This window comes from Zerene cesonia, chromosome 11 (genome assembly GCF_012273895.1).
Source record: "Zerene cesonia ecotype Mississippi chromosome 11, Zerene_cesonia_1.1, whole genome shotgun sequence".
NCBI classification, from domain to species: domain Eukaryota; kingdom Metazoa; phylum Arthropoda; class Insecta; order Lepidoptera; family Pieridae; genus Zerene; species Zerene cesonia.
The window spans coordinates 10,840,227-10,850,885 of record NC_052112.1 but is presented as its reverse complement, the minus strand read 5'-3'; the positions used below and the strand labels follow the sequence as shown (position 1 = coordinate 10,850,885).

At 36.5% G+C, this 10,659-nt stretch overlaps 1 protein-coding gene across 4 annotated transcripts in view; it reads left to right on the top strand.

The window, feature by feature from the left end:
• The window catches only part of LOC119830002 (GATA-binding factor A-like), a 43,154-nt gene that overhangs the window by 24,308 nt on the left and 8,187 nt on the right, over positions 1 to 10,659 (top strand). For 2 of the 4 annotated variants that reach the window (XM_038352802.1, XM_038352801.1), the window contains exons 2-3: positions 6,959 to 7,159; positions 10,209 to 10,322. In XM_038352802.1, the coding sequence (XP_038208730.1) occupies positions 7,009 to 7,159; positions 10,209 to 10,322 (265 nt within the window). In that variant the 5' untranslated portion in view covers positions 6,959 to 7,008. Of the gene's footprint in view, positions 1 to 6,958; positions 7,160 to 8,562; positions 8,724 to 10,208; positions 10,323 to 10,659 lie in introns of those variants that run through there. The other 2 variants (XM_038352804.1, XM_038352803.1) reach the window with 1 other exon arrangement.

The following is a 10,659-nucleotide window of genomic DNA, read 5'->3' as shown; positions in this document are numbered from 1 at the left end:
TCGTTTGGCCAATGTAGGAGAGACCACAATCACAGTCTAACTTGTACACACCTGCTTCTTGTAAAGGAATATTACTTTCTTGTGCGGCTTGTATATAGTTTTGATTGAAGCTCATTTTAGGATTCTTCCAATTCTGTCAGCAACACCCTTCACATATGGTAGGTAGGCTGGTTGTCGTTCAACTGCGTGTGGCTTCATTCGACTTCTGTGATGCCGTGGGGGCTTCTGCAGCTTGTTTTCACGTAGTACTCGCTCGACATGCTGCAGTTCCCCGCTGAGGTGGGCAGCATCACAGAGGTGGCGGGCTCTCTGAAACAATGATTTACCGACAGAAGCGAGTTGACAGGGGTGGTGGTGGGATTCACCATTGAGGTACCTATCAGTATGAGTGGCTTTCCTATACACTGTGTGATTAAACATGCCATTTTGTCCCCTCATAATTAAAATGTCAAGAAAGGCTAGACGGTTATTTGTTTCATTCTCCATAGTGAATTGGATGTTATTATGTATGGAGTTAAGATGTGCTAAAAATGCAGGTATATGTTCAGTTGGGAGTATAGTGAAGGTGTCATCTACATAGCGTTTATAAATTCTAGGTTTGCATAACATCCAATTGAAAAGTTGAAAAGTTTTTAATTTCTAAATGTATAATAGTTATCTAGTTATTAGAAGTAGGTACGTCGGTCCGTTGAACGTATTTTACAAAAAAAAAACTTGAAATGCGTATTAGAAATTTCTTCATACAATTTTGTGTAAGAATAATTCGCTTGATTAAAAGAATAAACAACCGTTTTATCTTTCAGCCCCGAGGTAAACCTTGTATGTACTCGTAAATTTTATTGCACATTCGAAAATAAGGTTATCACCATTGCCGATAGCACTTGAATTTGTAAAACAAATGAACATTTTCACGTAATTAACAAACGCGTAATTGTAATTTTTAGGCCAATGTCAGACTATTTTAGGCTACAGAAAAGCACTTAAAGCGATATCTCGCGATCAAAAACAGATCTCGGTATAGTGTCTGCTTTCAAGCTAAATTCGAAACGTGGCTGCCAAGTTCCGTTGGTGCCAGTTTGGTGGATAGCTGCTTTGGGCATATTATAGGAAATTAATCTTACGATCAGCAGTATTATATACAACTTATAACTATAAAATCACACGATCGAAGTGGAAAACCCTCTTTTTTGTATCTTTAAACGAAGGTAACGTTTCTTTTTGCAATGTTGATATTCATAATGATAATGCAAATATTTTTGTCTTGTTTGTGATGACGATCCTTCCTAATAAATATGATCCCAAATGCCAACTCGTTTCAAAATAAAAATATGTAATACTATATGAGAAAGTATAAATGAGCCAAACTTTTCCATACCTAAACGAAATAATTAATTATTTATGTTGTTATGTGGAATAAAATCTACTATAAAACAAAAGTAAATAATATTTCAGTTGTCCTTGACCGCATTCTTTTACGTATATAATAGGACGAACCAGGTACGTCACACGTCAAGAGATCACAAGTGCTCTGAAGTAAGAAGACGATGCAGAGCTCGATACTAAACTTCTATTTTTGGTAAAGTTTTCGTAGCTATCTGTATGTGGAATGGCAGTCGCAAATGAATATAATAATTAGGTACACGTAGCTAGTAACATTCAATGGTTATAATATCTATAACTTGCTATAAAAATACCACAGCAGGTCAATAGTAAATTTATTGATAGAATGATCATAAATATAACTTTATAGACATGACTTTACAGTGTTAAGTAAATACGTGTAATACAGTGTTCAGTAATAGAGAGAGTTTCTATAAACAGGTCAACATTATCTCTGATTAGAATTCTTTTACTACTTTATTCCAATGGGCTATAACATCTGCTAATAGTCCGTATCCACGTTTACTATTGCCAGCGTCCAACAAAACATGAAGAATGAAATAAGGTTAAAGTTGTAGCATGTTCTGCGGGCTGACCTACGGCAACCGCGAGAGAGGCACTTGAGAGCGGCGCCGGCGGCACTCAGCCGGTGACGTATCTGCGAGCTATCACGCTATCCATCAGTGCGCAGACGCATTAGCCGATCTAGCTACATCTGTCTTTTGTTCCAGCTAGCCGCCCGCGCCTCCCGCACCGCCCGCGCTGGCCGTTTCGTTTTGAGCGATGATACTAGTACTCATGACAAATATTTTTTTTTTGTTTTTTCTATCAAGCGAAAGTACGGGAGGTCAAGGAATTCCTTGTAGTCTATAATTGATATGTCGATTGTTTCAGAGTTATGTTGTTAATATAGATGAACTTTCTGTTGTATAGCATTGAATGCAATTTGTAAGTAATTTTTTCAAAAAGAAATTCAAGAATAGTTAAAATGCGATTATGAAGAAGAATTCGAACCGGCGTTTTTGTTTACTAAACAAAAATTAAGATGTACACGCTATAGACGATTGTTTGTTAATGAAATACAACGATGAAACCCAATAACAAATATAATCTCAACTGAATTTTGAGTTTCATAAGATTTTAAATCTTGAGTTTCGACAATATTTGGTGATAGCAAAGATGCAACATTCGTAAAAAAATGAATTTGAATATTTTAACGATCATCTTTCTACTTAATGCTCTGATCAGCGCCAATAAAAGCTGCGTAGTAAAAACCGACCACCAAAATATTTCCATAAAGCCGTTTTCGAATTAGCATGCTGGTGGAATGGGTCGCTCTTAAATTGTATGAGGTTTGTAACGGGACACAATGGCGTCGTAAAGCAGAAAACGCACAATAATTTGTGTATGATCGTAAACATGGCGGCCGCGCTAATGCACTGCATAAATCTAGACGCCTAGCTCAGACTACGCTACACCTACAGAGTGCCTGTTCATATGTTCGCCGCACAATACTGTTACATTATACGGTTTTATTTGGGAGAGATAGCGAGCCATCGCACAATAATTTAGATATATTATATTAGAAACATTACTAGATTCTGTTCGATACTATAATATTACAATGTTGGTATACCGGCCTGTTATCTATACGTACTATTATAAAGAGGAAAGATTTCTATGTAAGTAATTTTGTAATGTTTTTACACAAAGACTGCTGGAACGATTTCAAAAATTCTTTCACCATTTGAAACTTACTTCACTGATAGATTTTGGCTATATTTGTACCACCGTCGAAGCCGGGGCCAACAGGTAGTTATTTATTTATGATAATAATATGGGCAGAAAACTGTTTCTTTTGTATATGAAACCCGCAAACCTTATATGCATGTAGAAAAGCCATTTCTAGTCCTGTATTTCACGTCTATTGGTAATCTAGGTACCTACCAAATTTGGAATACGAGCTACCTTATTCAGTGTCATAAATCTACACCATATCATAGAAATACTTTCAGTAGTAATAAAGGTGTTATATGTGACTCCTGTTCTTTCTTGTAATATGATTAACAGTTAGTTATGTTTCCTGGCTTTCTGTTATTATTTTAGAAAATGATCACAATATAATCATATCCTCGCTCCACACCTCCTCCTCTTATCATAAAAATAATAAATCGCGTATTAGAATCTCTGAAAAAATGAAATATCAGCTAATGAACCATATGGCCCGCGCCCGCTAGGCGCCTCGCTGCGATAAATCTGTATCACGTGACGCTGTTGACACGCCGAGTGACGTCCAGCGCGAGGCGAGGAATGCTGCGACCCCCAGGAATGCGAGCTGTGACGTCAGGTGTCCTGATTTATGATTATTGGCACGGGGTGTCTGCCGCCATGCGCTATGTTTAGCTCCTTGTGTTGCGTAAGGGTAGCCGCAAGCCGACATGACTGCGGCAGTTTAGAGTTATGAGATGTAATCGGGCTTCTTTGTTCGATTTATGTTGCCAGATCGGCTAAGTATACATTTCAAATGCATTTCATGTAGCGACCCGGCCGATGCGGCGGCCCGTCTGTGGCGCCAGTGGACTGTTAACATTGCATAAACCGCTCTGGTAAAGATAGAGCGATTAACGTTGTAGGTATTTTTTCGGCCGCCATTGCCCATAAATAAGTGTATTATTAACAAATTATGTTTATTAGTATTTATATATTTTATAATAGCTTGTTGGTAAACTTTCTTATATTTGTAACTAGGTGGCGTTACTAACACGTAACTTAAATAAGAAAGAGATACTTAAGGCCAAGAAATATATTTCCAGAGACACTTGTCGAAAAATGCATTATAGCAAATGTGCAAATACTTAAAGCTTGTAAAGGTCTCACACCTTCAGCTCCAGCCTCGCGCCGCGTCAGCTGCGCTTATCGCGACGCAATCGCTACATTTTTTGCGATCGTAAAGCGACGTTTTAGCGACTGCGCTAATAGCGACTAATTCCGTCCCCGCCACATGCTGTGTACTGACAGTTAGACAAAAAATTATACGCCCTTTAGAAAAAGTTTAAAAAGCAATTAAGCGTATAAAGCGTATGTGTATTTCGCACTTCGTGCTACGGGTTATTCGAGAGTTAATATTTTATTGCTATCACAGGCTTTTTAATAAAACAATGTATATTTTATGCATTTATATTCATTATTTACTTAACGATTTTAAGGTCGTCTAAATGACATTTGTTTTTTGTGCATCATATTTGAATCGCTTGGACTTCCAAGCTCCGACATGACATAAAAAGATCATCGAAAGTTAATTAGTACCGCAATAAAATAACCCTTTGAATTCTTATTCTATTTTGGTACATAAAAACGTGCCTAATGGGTTCATTTGTCGAGGTTTCGCCGAGTAATGATGTAACACGATGATGACGGATGCGGCGCTGGATAGTTTACCGACATGTGTCGTTGTTGATTTGCGGACACGTGGGCGTGGGTGAACACTCTTACATCTCTATATATAATAATCTCTCGTGTCACAAGGTACCATACTCCTCCCAAACGGTTATAACGATTTGCATGAAATTTTGTATGCATGTCAGGTAGGTCGGGGAAAAGGACACCATCTATTTATCAAACCCCTAAATGACAAGTGTTAGGCAGAATAACGTTTACCGGGTCAGCTAGTTTATTAATTATAAAACATTGCATTTGATACATTTCAATTTTGTTTTTTTTTGAAAATATTGCATTGTTCGTTGTATTATGTTAGTCGGTATTCGGTATTGTACCGATATTATATTGAATTTTTATCATAAAAATTTGTAACACTGATATATTATGTAAGCAAGCATTGAGGCAAAATGGAGGTAAATCGATTTGATTAACATGTCTTAATGTTAGCAAATACCGCGTGGCAAATAATAAATAATAAAATAAAAATCATCTTTATTTGGCAAATGGTGATCCCGCTCGACCATTGTGAGTTAGCCTTTAGTTCCGCGGCCGCAGCGCATGTGGGCTTGCGTTTTGACAAAATCTTATCACATCTGGCTGCTAATGATATACACATTCTAATGCATACAGATTGTATTGTGTATTATAACTGTTGTCTATAAATCGTATTGGAAGAGAATTGCCATCAATCGTTACATGAAATATTATTGTTTAGGTATGCAACTTGTAAAATTAAATATTTTATAACTTATCGGCATTCGCTTTATGTTCTTGTAAGTTCAGATATTTTAAAACAGTATATTACAGTTTAATAACGAAAAATTCTAAATATAAATATTATGTATCTTTACAATACCTATATTAGTAATTAATCAAATGGCGTAATAATACTTACTGGAGCCGGAGTTGTGACTGTACGTCTATTACAGCTTATTTTTGATTTATCTGTTACGCATACAGAAATAAACGTATAGGTATTTTCATAGAGCTCTCTTTAAATACCAATAAATTTCTTCACATCAGGAATACTAGCTCTTAACAAAAATAAATAACATTCATCTAAGAGTAATATTCACACAAAATTACGTGGTTCGCTGTAATGTGATCCTTTTCTTATATTTTGCAATTTTTCGAAAAGAATTGTCGAAATAGATATTTAGATCAATCCCACTAATATTATAAATGCGAAAGTTTGTAAGGATGTGTGTGTGTGTCTTTGTTACTCTTTCTCGCAAAAACTGCTGAATCGATTGCAATAACATTTGGTACGCTGGCTGAGCTGGACAACTTGAATAACATATAGGCAACTTTTTATCCCGATATTCCTATGGGATAAGAAACCGCGGGGCGCAACTAGTAATCTATAATGATATATTATATATAGTAATCTATAATGATATAATATGTATGTAATTTTTTTGTGTACTATAACTGAATAATTACGCTTTATTTCTAAAGAATAAACAAAAGCCCTATATCGATATGCGCGCGCGCCGCTCTGACGTCACTACTGCGGTTTTGTTTCCCGGTAAAAATGTAACGATCGAATTTGTCAATACCGAGACGATACGAAACACTTGCTGTTTCAAAAGAGTGACATTAGGTAAGTGAGTCACTGTAACAACTAGCCGGCCAACGTATCGGATGCTCTTTATTTATTATTAGGTATATCATATTGCGAGTGATTAGGAGCTATTATCGAGTGGTAATTAAATTACGAGTGAATTTTTCTCTGCGCGTGCCGTATCGGCGGGTCGCTTATCAGCCGCGATATGTTGCTATAATCCAATTCTAATTGAATAAGCATCACGCCACTCTATCTCGTTGTTTCGACGTTATCATAATTTGCCTATTGAATTTAATACAGCATATAATTTATGTGATTACAGCAGATAAATGAAAGCACAGCGCGAGTTGAGCGCTCTCAGGCGTATAGATACATGTGCATTGCAGTTTATAAACATTTAAGTGGCGTAAAAACTACTATAATTATCGGAGATTTCTATTTACAATAAAAAACACAATCCGATTCGCTTAGGTGTAGCTTAAATCTTAACGAAGATGGAACACGGAACCTGAAAGACAACAACTCCAGATATAACTAGATTGTAGCAATCTAATGGTGAACTGTTCGTTGCAGCACGAGTTCCGATGCACCAGTGAGCGGCTGCAGAGTGTACAGCCTCAGTCATGTTCGGCGGCGGCAGCGGCGGCTCGTACAGCGGCGAGTGCGGCGAGGGCTACGGGCTGGGCTACGTGGGCAACGGGCGCCTGCAGCAGTACGCCGCACACTTCGCGCCGCACCAGACCTGGCACCACGCGCCGCACCACGACACTTACGGTATGTGCCGCTGCCCACGGACGCACTTACACTCCGTGTGGCACCGCTCATCGCCTGGTACTTCTACGTCTAATTCAATGTGTGTTTATATAAATGAATATACTGCTCTGAGGAATTGTTCAATCTCTTACCATCCGCTCCGTTCTAACATCGGACTATCCCCCGTAAAAACCAATTCCATCCGCACCATTTGGATGGTTGGCGGTCTGCCACCAATTATAATTTAAAAAAAAATTCACATCGCAGATATTAAGCGTAAAATATAAAACGCTTAAGAAATCTGATACGTCATTAGAAAAGTCTTCAATGTCACTGATACTAGAAAATTGTAAAAACTAGCATTCTTATTATTATAATATACAAAGCGTTTGTTGTAGTGTTAACATATAATACAAAGTAAATGGCATAAATAAATATAAGTATATAAGTAGACTGGTAGACTCTTTACAGAGAATCATAATCATGAGCACTTAGAGCAGTCGTAGCATCTCATCAAATGCAAACGTTGTGTTCGAAATCCATCCTTGAATTGAGATAAGACAGCAACAATTACTGTCAAAAAAAAAACATGACAATTTTAACGAGATTAAGGAAAAAGTTTATATTATTACATTAGTATTCATAGTAAAAAGCCCATTTGTTTGTATTGTGATAGTTTCTCTTTATCTTTGGATTTGAAGAAAAAAACGTAAAGTGGCACAATTAACATCATTTTGGAAATAAAGTGAAACGGTTTCAGGTTAAGCTTATCTGTAATTCTACAAGTAGGCCGATTGCGGCAAGGTTGGTTGGTTGGTTGGTTGCGCACACAAAGCCGCAGGACTGAGTCAGTCTATCTGCACTCATTCCCCGAACGATAAACTTTTCCTTTCGGGATAAACTGCTGTTTGCGTGCGATCTATTTTGATGAATTTCAGTTTTGAGGATAACACGGCTGTGGCGCGCGTGATGAGCGATGGCGGGATTGAAATGTTTAGCTTAATCACCCTAGACTCTTTAGCGAGATTTTGGTTGTGTAGATTGCAGAATAGACCTTAGCAATAATAACATAAAATTTGTTATGATATGCACCCAACTTTTTGTTGTTTAAATGATAATCCGCATTCATCATGAATTAGGCAAGAAGTAAGCGTTATACAACGCATTGCGTAATACACGTTACAATAGATTGGGTATATAATGCAGGAGCGGCGATAGTGCTGCAGTTATTGATATAATGATATTGTTTTATTGTTCGCACAACGCCTTTCGCACGCTCGATCTGTACAGCAAATTTCAATATTCAATCGTTGAATATTCATGTAGATGTGAGCACGTACGCAAACACGTAAGTTTGTAACTTGGAGCACAATACAGCTGACAGTGTGAGTAAGTGATTGATACGCTCCCGCTCGGTCAGTTCGCGCCGTGACCTTTACCCGAAGGGTCGTGTCCGCTCGCCAATCGCCATTGTTCACTCGATAGTGCTCGTTATCTCGCATATCTTATCACTTGCGCCATCTTTACGTGAAAATGGATATCCCTCTCACGGAGAGTATTTTGCAGAATATTGTCTTGCTAGCAGGTTTGTATATGATAGTATAATCTAAATGATAAATATACAATGTAAATATTTTTACAATTTACAGTTATACCATGAAGGTTTGTTTACAACATGTTGAATATAATAAGTATAAAGTCAGTAAATTTTTTTAAAATGATAAGTCACGTGCGCTATATGGAGCAAGACCTACGACAAGTTTCGAATCTGTTTTGTTGATAGAGCTGAGGAGTACTTTGGTAATAGGAACATAGTCTTATTGAAACAGTACCTGTAAAATATTTCACCCTATTTTTTTAACTATCAAACTTATAGTTATGGATTATTATGTTATATAATGAATAAAATATTGTTTTAAACACAACGATAAAGTCATGTGTGACTCAACGAGATAACGGCATGATTAAGTTAAGTTTAGATATTTTGTAAAAACTTTTAAACAGTTGTTTTGTTTAACATTGCGATACTAAAATTCATATTAATTTATTGTTTGCGATTTACAGAATTTACATAGATAATTCTGTATAATTTTTATAGGTATCTTGTATTGCCATATTGATAAGCTAAACGGATTGTTGTTTAGCAATAGAAATGCAATTATTATTCGTGGTAACTATTAATATGTTCCTTTTTATAAAAGACTTTGAGACAGTTCTTACTTTACTAAACTTCACGGAACTTAAATGAAGAATAGATCTATAAAGTACTGTATTATGTTATCTGTGGATAAAGCGAGCATTTTAAAAACTTTAACTGACTCATCTACTTATCTGTGATTTCATTTCTTTTTATCTTTATATGTACTGTAAACCTTTAAAAAGCAGCGACTAAAGTAAAGTTCATATAATATATAAATATAATAGTTCATATAATAGCTAAATAGCTACATTTAACATAAGCTGTATTATATTATGCTGTAGATTGTCATATAACATGGACAATAATATTGTACTTTTATTTTCCAGCGTATTTACCGAAATTGATGATGCGTACGTTTAGGAGCTTATATGCACACACGCTAGCGTGATACACAGATATAGAGGTTATTCTACACGAATCCATGTCCTATGGTCTGGCCATAATAACTCTACAAACGCAGCATTTTCTTCGAAATCGATTATGTTTCTTTTCGCGCAAGAGTTGAAAATGTCAGAGCCTTAAGGCTTTTAATTTTTGTATCAAATTTCTCAGTTGTCACGCACACTCAAGTTTTATTGCGCGTACTAAGAAATATAAATAATACTAGCAGGCAATATGAAAATATACATATATTGTTTTTGTTAATTAGGCATAGGGGTATTATAGATATAGATATATAGTTTTCTGCGGATGAAAAAATTTACTTATGTAGCTTATTTGATAAACAATCAATCATGCAAAAAATCTTCGCACTGCCGAAGATGATTAATTTATATAGCCTACATACTCAATTCAGGCAAACTTGTGGATAAATGTATGAGAGTTTTAGGTACTAGTGTAGATAGGAAGGTAATAAAAGACGTGTTGCAGGTGGAGGCAGCGTGGGCGGCGTGGGGTCGGTGGCCGGCGGCCTGTACGGACAGAACATGGTGATGGGGTCCTGGTGCGCGCCCTACGACGCGCTGCAGCGCCCGCCCGCCTACGGTGAGACCGACGCACTTATACTTGTGTTTAGCTGTTATGTGTATTCTTCAAAAGATAAATAACATGTTAGATAGCTTCAGTTTGACACTCATTTTGGTTTAGAAACTCTGTCATATATGTTTACCAAATAATATATTTGAAGAAAATTTTATAGCTATAAAAATACAAAATGAGGCTGCTTGTAAATAAACTCTTTGTAAATAGATTAGATAATTCAGTCATTTAACTTCAGGTGAAATGACTGATAACCGAAAAGTTGTTTAAATTAAATTAAGTAAACGAGGAGTTTTAAGTTTCCCTCCCTCAACCCTTTTTTGACTTGTACATTCCATCATTC